Source organism: Sminthopsis crassicaudata, chromosome 2, assembly GCF_048593235.1.
Source record: "Sminthopsis crassicaudata isolate SCR6 chromosome 2, ASM4859323v1, whole genome shotgun sequence".
Classification (NCBI taxonomy): Eukaryota; Metazoa; Chordata; class Mammalia; order Dasyuromorphia; family Dasyuridae; genus Sminthopsis; species Sminthopsis crassicaudata.
The window spans coordinates 502952215-502965824 of NC_133618.1; the positions used below are offsets into that span (position 1 = coordinate 502952215).

Consider the following 13610-nt stretch of genomic DNA (forward strand, 5'->3'; position numbering starts at 1 on the left):
TGGCAGATACAATTACTAGTCTGTCCTAGACCCACCAGAGCACCTTTGACCACTGTCCTTTGCAGTGTGAGCTCTACCCGGCTCGCCTCCTCTGAGGCCTTCTAAGGTCTCTGGCCACAATCTCTTGAATCTATAGTTTAGTAACCGGTAGCGCACTCAAGAACAACCACGTGTAATCTTAAAAGCCTTTATTATACCTACTCACATAATGCCCTAACTGATGCCCTGACTTGTTGGTTCCCGGGTGAACACCTGGTCAGAAGACCCATGTGTTCACTACCAAAACCCTTACCTCTTTTGGCTACCCATCTTGGCTTGGCCACCCAGCTGGGGAGCCAGGGTGAACAGCAGGAGGTTAAAGAGGGCGGTTGCTGCCTGCAGTGGGCTTATATAGGGCCTGTGAGGTCACACACACAGCCAATCAGCGAGAGAGTCACCCATTACAAAACTATCTCAATATGGCCAGGATCCCACCCAAGGGCAGTCCTAATATCCACAGAAATTACTTCTGGGCCTCAATCCCGATGCACTGTGTCCGCCCATTTAAAGGGCCCTTACAGCAACTGATGTTCAATTGCTATTGACTTCATGTTAAATAGAAGATAACAACTAGAGGCTAAGACATTTACTAGCTATATTGGAAAGAAATGAATTAGATATAGGATTTCCTGAGTACTCTGCATAATTTCAGGTAGATGATCTTTTGGGGAATTACTATACATGACAGTGGCAGAAAATGAGCCTCTTTCAGCTAAATATCCAGAGACAAATTAGTGGCTGTTCCTAAGGCAATCTGTTGTATAAACACTGTAATATTTAAGACTGAAGAACCTCTTGAATGTCCTATGCTCTAATCACTATCTCTATTGCTTCTTCCCCCCCCCCCTTTTTTTTTTGGAGGCTGGGGTGAAGTGACTTGCCCAGGGTCACACAGCTAGGAAATGTTAAGTGTCTGAGATCACATTTGAACTCGGGTCCTCCTGAATTCAAGGCTGGGGCTCTATCCACTGCACCACCTAGCTGCCCCCTCTGTTGCTTCTTAAATCAATTCTTTCTAGGGACAAAGATTTAGAACTGGTTTTTTTTTTTTTTTTCTTCTTTCAAATCCTTGACAGGACAGTCAAACACAAGAGGCTGATATAAGAAGCTAATTTTATTTCCCCATACACTTAAACGTGTTAGGCAATATTGTTAGTCTGGAAATAATGCTAAATGCATAGTATTTACTACTGATCTACTCAAAAGGCTTCAATAGAATTTGAAACTCCTAGATAAAAGGATCAACTTTCTACTTTTCACAAATAAGATCCATCAGTGATCCATCATCTCCTTCCCTGGTGAATTTGAAAACATAAGATAAGTTACCAGTTGCCCAAGATGAGGTAAGCCCAATCCATGAAGTCTCCCCCTATTCCTCTCAGATCTCACATAGAACTTTGTTTTCTGATTGTGATTTTGATTTCTGATTATGCTTTCTAATGCATTTGTGTGTGATTTTGTATTCAAATTATCTATCCTCCACAGAACTCTGTAACCTCAGTATGGAATAGAAGTGATCCTTGGTTCCTGAAGTCTCTGTGAGTAGAGCCCAACTTCCCCATCTTAGGAGATTTTAAAGGCTTAGAACTTGGACTAGGGAGCAGACTACATATCTGCTCTCTAAGGGCCAGCACAGGAATGGGCTGTCTTGTAAAATAATGAACTTCCAAACACCAGAATTAGAGTAGAGGTTGTATAATCATCTATCAGGAAGGCTGCAAAGAAGATTCCATTGATTGGAAGGTTGACTAGACAATTACTGAAGTCTTTTACAATGCTAAGAGTCTAGGTATTTTAAAAATTCACTCCAGTAACTGAGAAAATTCACAAAGTGGCTAAATCTACTATGAAATATACTCAGTCTTTAAAACTGATAGTACAGACCAATTATATAAGATAATAGATATTTATCCAAATTGTCTATAACACTACTATGGTATGAAGTCAGGCAGTTTTCTATAGCAAAAAGAAAACAAGCACAATCCCTTATATAAAGGACTCATATGAATATGAGCATATGGAAGCTGAGGAAGTGAGATGGCATCTCCTGTGCCCTCAAAATGGTAACAAATAGCAAGATCTCTTTTATTTCAAACAGAATCTTGGTATTCTTTCAAGCTTTTGTGAAGGGAGAGAAGGATATGAATCATTAATCCCATGAATCACTAATCCTATGGGACAAGCAGGAAGGAATTCAAATCTTCAAAGACAACTGTACTGTTAAAGCCAACTACATTTTTCAAGCACAGATTCCTTCAAATCCCCTGTATCCTTGCTTTACCATGCCTGTGGTCACATTGCAGCTAAGTACAGTCTGTGGTTTTGCTATAGTAGCCTTTGCAACTGTCCAACTATTGACAAAATAAAATGCAGAAATCCATATGCTGTTGTACTAACAGATGTGTAAAGTTACAATGGGGGAGGGAGTAGGGAGGCTCCCCAATGTGATGTTTAAAGGTCATAGATGTGATAAGGATCCTGAAAAGACTTAAGCATGTTCAATGGTAGGTCTTGCTTATATTTAAAATTATAATAACAGCAGTCTGCTATTATAGAATTCCATAATAAAATGATTTGAATTACATTTCCTCAAAACCCAACAGCTAACATGCAATAAAAAGCTGATATAATATGGTTAGCCTTTAAGATTGAATGTGGCTCCTGTCTCCAAGACAGTGGTATTAAAAGAGTTTCACCATATGGACAGATCAAAGAATTCAATGCTGTGAAAAAGCAGCAGTCAATAGTCACAAGGGCTACCAAGCTATTCACTATAGGAAATCATTTCATTGTTTTATTTCCGAGGCCACAGTAATCACCTTCCTCTTTGAAACTAAGTATTTTGAGTGATTTGTTATAAATGTATAATGACAGTCATGAGTATATCTCTTTTTTTTTGGCATGAAAACACAAACTGCTGATTTCCTTGGTCCTTAAATAGTTTCTAGGTGTCCTCATAATTGCATGTCACCTGTAAACAGGTTTCAAGCCAATGCAAATTAACAAATGGTGAACAGATGGACTAAGAACTGACTTTTGTCAAAAGAGATTTAGCAAAAAATACTTTTTGGCTTTGGTCTTTTAGGAATATAACAAAAAAGCCCACAATTTCTAGCCAAATATCTTGCCTCAGTAGAATTGCCATGCACACAAAATTAAAATAAATAAGGCCCATTAGAATTTTGAGAGAGAGGAAATTTGATTTACAAAAATCACTCAATTAACAGAATCAACAATACAATTTTTCACTCTCTGGGCAATTAACTAAATAAGCAAGGTGGTTATCAATGCAAGATATTCACAAAAAATTGCTACTATTTCATTAATACAAGCTATGTGAGAAGGGAAAAAAAAAAATATTTGCAACCTAATGGCTAGATCTGATAGTATGAATAAGGTCTGATGATAGGTCGAGGCTTAAAGCTGAGTGAAAATTCCAATATATGACTACTAATCGAGTAATGACCTATAGGACCAAAAAAAAAAAAAAGACAAGGCCACTTGCCTGCAATCATCATGACAATGTGCAAACATATATCTTGTAAGCAAACTACTTTTTTTGGAATAGAAGTTAGAAAACATGGGTTTAATCAGGGCTGCAAATAACAAATTCTCTTGGTTCAAAGCCCATTATTTTAAAGATTAGGCAATGAAGCCTTAAAAAGTTTAAATGTGAGGGAGTGGAGAGATAAGATGCATGTACAAGGGAACAAACATTTATTAACTGTCTACTATGTGCAAGGGATTATACTAAGTGCTTTACAAGTGTTATTTGCCCAAAATCACAGCTAGAATTGGAACTAAAGTCTACTATCTACATGTTCAGTGCTCTCTTCATTAAACAACTATCCTTTAATTTCTCCAGTCTAACACTGAGTTGGTACAAAGCTCACACCAGATCATGTTTCATAGAGCCAAATTCACAATGCTATCCAAGGAAACATCAATCTTCCTGTTTCTCAGCTGCCTCATTGATAAAAAAGGAACAAAAGCACTTCTCTTTTGCCTGCTTAGAGAATGGGAGAAGGAAGCAAAGAAAGTCTATAAAGCATTTTGAAACCCTAAACAAAAAAGTTAACAAAACTAATGAGTCATACAAACCATGTTACTACTCTTCTCATAATATTTTAAATTTGTCATAATAGACCCATTCTTGAAGGAAAGATTCTCAAAAATAAAATGACAATACTTAGTAGCTACTTAACAAAGTCACAGTGTGAAATTCACATAAAACTCTCAATACTCACTGTGGTGGTAAGACAAGAGTTGTAGGTTGAGCTTTAGGTCTCCGTTTTGCAGATACTCCCATCTGGTTGGCAGAACGTTTCAGAGACTGTTGATTCAGAAGACCAGAAGCAAGACCTGCATGGTACTGCAACTATACAAAAAACAAAAAACAAAAAACCTCACCCTTAGTATATTCCATCATGTTAGTCATCCTGCAAATCCAATGTCTGATATGTCTAAGCCCATTAATTTATTCATATAATTCCAAACAAAACCAATGTCCCAAAGAGGAAGGTACTAATAAGGTTATTTTAACTTTTATATTCTCTGGATAATAAATAGTATATTTTTCTGTATATATTTCCAGTTTGTGAAGATACTACTTAGCTTCCCCTAAATAAGAAAAAATAAATAACTCCATGCCATCAATTATGAATAGCATAACCAACTGACTCAACTCAGTAAGAGTTTCTGGAATCTAAAAAAGCCATCAGGTACAAAAGCAATACTAATGACAGGGTCATGATTTCAAGCTTATAGAAATGAACATGAGTACACTGATATTTGCTAAATTAATAACAATAGTTTACATTTATATAGCATTGCAAGACTTATAAACTTTTTATACATTAGCTCGATGGAGCCTCATAATAGCTCTGTGAGGTTAATAAGTGATGTAGACTAGTAGACCTTGATTCAGAGAAACTAGATGGAACTACCCAAAGCTACACATCTTAAGTTAAGAATTGGAATTTTGACAGTAAGTGATCTTTTAACCATACCAAAATATCTTCATTAAGTTTTTGTTGTTTTTCAGTTGTATCTGACTTTTCATGACTTCATTTGGACTTTTCTTAGCAAAAATACTGAAGTGGTTTACTATTTCCTTTTCCAGCTCATTTTACATAAGAGGAAATTGAGGCAAAAAGGATTAAGTGACTTGTGCAAAATTGATACACAGCTAGTAAGTATCTGAGGCCAGATTTGAACTGAGGAAGATGAGTCTTCCTGACTGTGGACCTGATTCACTATCCACTGTATTATCTTACTGCCCACATTAAATAAAATTAAAAGAAAAAACTGAATTATGAACAAAGTTAAAAGAAATTATTCCTAAAGAAATTAGAGTTTGGTATAATTAGTGGTAAATTTATTTATTTATTTTTTTAAAGCAGTATAAGTGGGGCAGCTAGATGGTGCAGTGGATAGAGTATCAGCCCTGAAGTTAGGAGAACCTGAATTCAAATCAAACTCACACAAGTAATATTGCCTAGCGGTGTGATCCTGGGCAAGTCACTTAATTCCAATTGCCTTGGGGGAAGGGGGAGGGAGAGAAGGCAGTATAAGTTAAATCTTACCAGTATGAGCACTAATATTCCTCATTCACCCAAACATCAAACCTTGACTTAACAACTTAAGTCAATTTACTTCTCTATGCCTCAGTTTTTCAATGTGGAAAATGGACTTGATGCTATTTGCTTCTGAAATATATTGAGATTAAGAATACAACTCTGGGGGTAACTAGGGGGCGCAGTGGATAGAGCACCAACCTTGAATTCAGGAGGACTCGAGTTCAAATCAGATCTCAGACACTTAACACTTCCTAGCTGTGTGACCCTGGGCAAGTCACTTAACCCCAGCCTCAAAAAAAAAAAAAAATGCAACTCTATTATTCTCATTTATCAGCAGATATATTTATTTTTTTCTCCTAAATTTAATTTGTGAAGTAGTAATGTCTGTCTGTTACTTTACTTCATCTTTCCATTTCAAATCCAACATTTCTGTATTTTAGCTCTCAGTAAGAGATGTCAGCATGTGTCTCTACAATAAAATGTTATTTGAAAGGTATTCCAATTTTACAGAGATGTAAATAAAACATTCAAATGTGAAAATGACAAGTTAAGAATTTGGATTAGTACCACTTACAACATACAGTCTGTTTCTTCCACCCTTCTAAAATTATAACACATTCTTTAAAGCACATAGAGTCAACCAAATATACAAATAGTAATTTATTTGGCAGCTCTGAATCAATTTCTTTTCAAAATGATCTTGCTAGGCATAGATTTCCTCTGGAAAATCAGTTATACTATAGCTCTTGCTAATGAAACTAGTGCCCACCATATACAAAGGGCTGGGTCCTGGATGCAAAGGCTAATAATGTACTGAAAAATAAATGGCCTGAGCTAAAGCCACTGAGCCAAGCACAGTCAGAGAACGAGAAAAACAAAACCAACTGAAATGTTCTGCACCTTGAAAGTGGCCATAAAAATGAAGATATGCAGTGACCCAATAGGACTCAAATGTCAGTGTTTGGAGCATCCATATTGCTTTTTAACAGGCTCCTGATTTACTTGGTCGATTTGCTGCATGAGCCATATGCAACACAAGACAAAGATATATGGTTTTCTTAATAAAAACAGAATTCTCAGAAAGGGAAAAGGGGGGCATCATTTGGCTCTAGCAATTCATTGTAGACCAATGAATTTTGCTCAAATTTGTTTTTCTTGTACAGATTTTTAAAATGGGAAATCAATGGAAACAAGGGACAGTACAAGTTTGAAAGACAATGTTTCAAAATGTCAGCGACTTGTGTTTCGATCTTCCCCACCAGAATTTGCAATAAGTGCAATATGCACAGGGTTTTATGGAATTAAAGGTAAAGACAGCTTGGCAAGAGCCCCCTCCTAGCTCTAGAAGCATTCTCTTTTTTCCTTTTCTTCTTTGCATCTTTATTAGGGTCCATGCAAGCTCAGCCATTCCATCACTGCTGACTTTACTCTAGAAGAGTTCTGCTGGCTGTGCATCAAAGTGGCATGGTGGCTGTTCTGCCCACCTGGCATAACTCACATCACTTGCCCAAAACAAACAAAAAACCAGCAGAACTGTGTGTTAATCACCATCTGATGGTAAATGTTTTCCCATGAAATCTTGTGCCATCTTGAACCCAGTCAATATATGCTACACTGCTTGAACATGTGTAAACAGAAAGACTCCCATTCCCGAAAACAAAATGCATCCTTGAAAGCTGACTCACAGTGATTAAGTGATGTTTGTTAATCATATATACCTAACTCCAGCTTCCAGGAACACACTCGACTGTCAAGATCTATAAGGGTCCATTAAATATTTATCAAACCATCTTTATAATAGAAAAAAAGGTCAAAGTTAATAAAACTGATAGGCAGCTTCTGTCTAACCTGATTTATATATTATTTAAAAACAATTTACACTACTTCATGAAACACAGTTTTGATCTGAAAAAAAAATCTTGGAAAATGTTCACTTATGTGATAGCTATGAATATCAGAAAGGAAGTTTAAACAATTCACAAATTAACATTAAAATCATAACATTCCACAAATTACAGCTATTGAGTTTTCATTTACCAGTTCTGTAATATTTTCTATAAAAATTAATTTCAGTAAATATGCTTCTCTCCAAATATCTATGGCATGGAAACAATTCTATTTCATAAAGCAACATCCGAAATTTCTGATGTGATTTTTCTATTTAGCATCATATCTCCTCTTAACAGCAAGATTCAATAGGAATGAAAATAAAAGGGCAGGGGGAGAATAGGGAAGGGAAGAATCTGGATAGAAAAGTAAAAGACAATGGCAACTGAATGTTGCAATAAGCTGTCCAAAATGGCTGTATTTTTGCTCAAATTTTTTAAACAGTTTTTCTTTGTTACAAGATAGGCTTAAAAGCAGAGGACAAAACAGAGTGAATGGTACAAAAAAGACATCAATTTTTTTTTTAACAAGAAGAAAGAATAAACAATATAACTTTCTTTTGTCCACCACAGTTGGTTATTTCATTCATTCATTCACTCATTCATTTTATTTGATAGCTGATTCTCAAAAGTTATGCTTTAGTTGTTTTTTTTAACCTGTATTTTAGGGGAATTTCTTAATTGTAATCTTTATATTTGCTAATTCTACTATTAATGATCTAGGATCACAATACCAGGCTCCTAACTAAAATATATTTCAGTCAGTTTCCTTTCTTGATGTGTGTTCACTCATAAAAAAGGTCAAGAATTTGGAATTAGAGACAAGATCAGTCAAAATTAGAGATCTGAATTATTAAAATACTTTAATTTTTCTTAAACAAATTAGTTACTTAAATCATTTTCCCAAAGACAGCAACAGTAAACTGTAGCTCAGCATTTTTCAGAATAATCAAGTTGAAATTAAGGTAGCTAGTACTTCCAATTATACTTATGGATTAATGCATGAATTAAAAACAATTACATAAATGAAAATTATAGAATTAAGAATAAAATTCATAAATCCTAACTCAAATTAACTCATTCCTAACTCATATTAAAAAATTATACGGACAGTGACTTTCCCTGCTGTTCTTAGCAATGTGCTGTAGATGCTACATTCCTAAGAATACTTCTAAGATCATTAAAATTGTTCAAATGTTTCTGTTAAATTCTTAATGAATAGAAAAAAAAAAGAAAACAGAACAAAAAGCATACTGACTGAATCTAACATTTAATAGGGAATGTTCAATTATAATTAATATTTTAAAATTAAGGTACATGATTAAGGACAATGGAATCCCCATGATAGGCCCTTCCAGAATGGTTATTCTACTTCAAACACAATAGCAACAAAAACAATAAAGGAAAAGTCAGTATTACAAAACAAACCAACTACATTAAAAAAAATTTTTTCACCATAAATTTCTTTACATTCCTTAAAAGATTTACCAAAGTAAATAAACTAATTTAATTGCTTGCTGCCTTGAGAAGAGAAGGGACAGAATGAAGAAGAAAAATTAGAAACTCAAAATCTTATAAAAGTCAATATAGAAAATTAACTCTACATGAAATAAGTAAAAAAAAAAAAAAAAACAAATAAAAAAACTATTAAATTTTAAAATGTTATTTAAGACATTAAGTGTTCAGGTATATAGGTAATGCATCAGTAAAGCAGAAAAAGCAGTGGCTCTAATCAGTGAATCTGGATTAAAATCCTTTCTGATATCTAATATTTGTAGATAATTAGACACGGCATTTAACCTCTCTATGCCTCTTTCCAAATCTGTAAAATTATAAGAGTTCTTGAAGTCCCTTCTAGCTCATGACAAATGTCACAATGACCATTAAGCAAGATGCAATTCTAGTAACTAAAATCCCATGGACAGAGTCAATTAATTAAAAATAAGTTATTAAATACTTAACTATATACTAATCAGCATGGTAATCACTAAAAATAGAAATATCAAAGATAAAACAACCCCTACTTCTCAAACAGTTTATTCTGAGGAGAAACAAATATATAAAAATAATAATTTTAATATAATAGAATTGTTAATAGACTCAAGTTAATAATGACTTCTGAACATTAGTAGATCCTGAGGGATATTCTAAGGTATTAGAATTTCACTGCATTCATAATCTGTGTGATCCTGTCCTACAGTATTGCTCACAAAGAGCCCTTAACCACTGCATTGCTGATGCTCAGAATTGGTAAACAACAGACAATAAACCTCACTTTCTCATGATTCTGGATGCCTGTACAAACACCTAAAAGGATAACATGTCCCTTCAGATCATCTTAAAAATGGCTGACATTTATTTGATCTTAAGCCTGCTATTTCACTTGATACATATAATACTGCATATTCTGCATATGGACATGTGCCATTATCCCTCCTTGCTAGATTATAAGTACTTAGAGAATAAAGATCATATCTTAATTAAAACTTTGCATCTTCACTGTTTAATAAAGTGCCTTGTATTTCACATGTATATACTAAATGGTTATTAAATGAGTAAATGAAAGAATGAACCACAACATAAGACACCTAGGAAGTGTCAAATAGACTGTCAGCATTGCAGCTGATACCGTACCCAGTGCCTAGGGAAACATTAAAATGTAATTAGGAAATATTTAACAAAAAAAAAAAAAAAGAAAATGAAATAGAACATAGGTAAAGTTGATATGGTGTTTTCAAAGTCAATATACAGCTGAAGGAACTCTAATGGATGTGTAAGGGTCCCATTTCTGTTTGAGAACAAGTGGGCCAGGCAGAACCTTTTAAATTACTCTATTCCACTTTTCACATGATTTTAGATAGCTGAGCCTTGAAGAGTTTCATAAGTAATCTGGCCCAGTAGACAGTACACTGGACTTGTTTGGATTCAAGAGAAAGAACTGAATTACATCTCAGATACTTATGAACTATGTGATCCTTGGCCAGCTATTTGCTCAAAGCCTCAGATTCCTCATTGGTAAAATGGATAAAGTAAAACTTGTACTTCCTACTCCAGAGAATTGTTGAGGGAGAAAAAAGAGAGCTTTGAAAACCTTAAAGCATTATAGAAAATACTTATTATAATCAGCAAAAGATGCAGAGAGAATCTACATCAAGAGAACTACGTTCTAAAAACACTTAGGCAGAACAAGCATTTAGTTAAGTTGTGGTCTCCATTAAAAGATATGTTCTTGGATTATGTGATGTTCTTAGACAAGAGAATAAAGGATACTAAATAAGCAATGATATTAATATTCTTATTCAGATGAACTCCTAAACTTTTTCTTATGCTAGCCTCCTCTCTGCTCTGTCCTAAACAATGAAATTTCAATTGTTTTTTTCTCCAATTGGTTCCAGATATAACAAAGTTAGTGAGTTTGGAGAAGAATTTAATTGCATTTTTTAATGCACTTAAAAATACTCAAAAAAAATTTTTCAAAAGGAAGAAGTGGAAGAAATGTAGCCTTAAACAATGTCACAAAATCTAAAGCCCATTCTGGGGAATATCAAATTTAATCTTTTCTGTGGCTTTTATATTGTTCTGTAATAATGTCAATTAGCACATTTTTTTAAAATCCTGGGTTCAAGAAGAGTCCATGTTATAATTAATTCACTTTTCCTTGAAGATTCTCAACATGATTTTTAGTGTATCAAGTAAGCATACTACCTATATAAGAATTACTTTAGCCTACAGATCATCCATAAAAACAGTAAAAGCCAACAATCTGGACATTAAAAATGTTTCAAAATTACAAGCCCATCCTCATGATCACATTTTGAAGACCATATAACCTTAGATTGACTTAAATCATACATTGCTTGAAAAGGGGAAAGAGGCGAAATTTCTCTATAAATGTTAATATGTCCCTGAACTATTAAACCACTAACCAGGACAAAGATTTAAGCATAATCAGGGCTATATTTCTGCCACTTTAAAAGACAGAGACCACTGCCTCTCATTATTAAAATATGTTTTTGGTTCAGTTAATGAGGAGGACTCATTTAATATGATAAAACCCTAGTTCTTCTTTTGAAAAACTAAGTGTGCATGCCTCAATTCAGCTGTGCCCAGGAAAGAAAGAGAAATGCCAGCTCTAATTGTTTTCTTTGGGTTTTTACTTTATATCTCAGATAATGAGATCCGTTTGGAAGCTGCTTCTTCCTACCTCCCCCAACCTAGGTTTGATCCTTTAAAAGTAACTGCATTTTAAAGTTTGGTCAAAGCAGCATCAATAAGCTATACGAAGAAGGCCTCCAATTTATTTGCTTATTTGTTTTCTATTCTGAAGCTAGGTTTGGGGCCTTTCAATTAGTATTAAAGGATGCTGAGATCAGGGCTATGTTTCCTGTCCATTTGTAGCACCATTTACTTGCTAACTGCTGTTTGTTTTTAAATATTAATCTTCACATTTTCAAATACAAAACATTATCCAAAAAAAGAAACTAAAATACATGCCCATGGGGATAACCACTGTTATTTCTTCAAATCACTAGACTATTTAGGATTGGTTACAATTCTTTGATTTGAACTTCACAGGCTCACACCTTTATTAATAATCTTTTCCCTACAACTGTTCCTGTTTACACTGCATCTGGTTGTATGTTACATATCTCAAGAATGTCAATCAGCTGAAAGGGTTGTCACTCAGATATCTGAATAGTTCTTTAATAAATCAGTGTAGCTGAGAAAAAGAATGCAGACACCAGAAGGTTCATAATATTTTACTTTGCTTCTGGTTAACCACCTATTTGCTTGTACCATATTCTCAATCTTCTCCATTCATTCACAATATCTAGAAAAACAATTCCAAGGGCCACCACAAAAGGCTTCACCTAGAAAATCACTTAGTCCACTTAATAAGTAGAATTAGCTGAAAAAATAACAGGTCCTAGGGATAGCTCCATTGCAGGTTAAGAGGCAAAGACAAACAAGGATAATTCTACACTTTAAAGATTTGATGAGGTTTGGCACAGGGCAGAGAGTTGTGGGAATCCCTTCTGGTCAGCGCAGGTCCTTTGCAAAAGAATTTACGAACTTGAAAAGTTAGACTGACAAAAAGAGGTTTACTGGCACTGAGAAGTCAGCCTTTGTTAGGAGGCTAATTTCCTCAGTGGCAAGGTCCTGCTAGAGAAGTAAAGGTCTAGCAGAGGAGTCCTAGAAGAAAGATAAACAAGGGGTATAAAAAAAAAATCCTGTCTCAGTAAACATCATATGTAATGGTGATAAACTAGAACCTTTCCCTGTAAGATCAGGAGTGAAACAAGGTTGCCCACTATCACCATTACTATTCAATATAGTACTAGAAACTCTAGCCTTGGCAATAAGAGCCGAGAAAGAGATCCAAGGAATTAGAGTAGGAAATGAAGAAATCAAATTGTCACTTTTCGCAGATGACATGATGGTATACTTAGAGAACCCCAAAGACTCTGCTAAAAAGCTATTAGAAATAATTCAGAATTTTAGCAAAGTCGCAGGATACAAAATAAATCCACATAAATCCTCAGGATTTTTATACATTACCAACACAATCCAACAGCAAGAGATACAAAGAGAAATTCCATTCAAAATAACAGTCGATAGTATCAAATATTTGGGAATATATCTACCAAAGGAGAGTCAGGAATTATATGAGCAAAATTACAAAACACTTGCCACAAAAATAAAGTCAGATTTAAATAATTGGAAAGACATTCAATGTTCTTGGATAGGCCGAGCGAATATAATAAAGATGACAATACTCCCCAAACTAATCTATTTATTTAGTGCTATACCAATCAGACTCCCAAGAAACTATTTTAATGACCTAGAAAAAATAACAACAAAATTCATATGGAAGAATAAAAGGTCGAGAATTGCAAGGGAACTAATGAAAAAAAAGTCAGAGGAAGGTGGTCTAAGTGTACCTGATTTAAAGCTATATTATAAAGCAACAGTCACCAAAACCATTTGGTATTGGCTAAGAAATAGACTAGTTGATCAGTGGCATAGGTTAGGTTCACAGGACAAGATAGTGAATAAAAATAGCAATCTAATCTTTGACAAACCCAAAGATCCCAAATTTTGGGAT

The 13610-nt window shown here is 34.5% G+C and overlaps 1 protein-coding gene across 2 annotated transcripts in view; it reads right to left on the bottom strand.

Moving 5' to 3' along the window:
* MED27 (mediator complex subunit 27) overlaps positions 1–13610 on the bottom strand; it is a 303253-nt gene that overhangs the window by 201122 nt on the left and 88521 nt on the right. For both annotated transcript variants that reach the window (XR_012486892.1, XM_074293936.1), the window contains exon 3: positions 4287–4417. Coding sequence is in view for 1 of the 2 variants with exons in the window: in XM_074293936.1 (XP_074150037.1) it covers positions 4287–4417 (131 nt within the window). In the remaining variant the exon portion in view is untranslated. The remainder of the gene's footprint in view (positions 1–4286; positions 4418–13610) is intronic.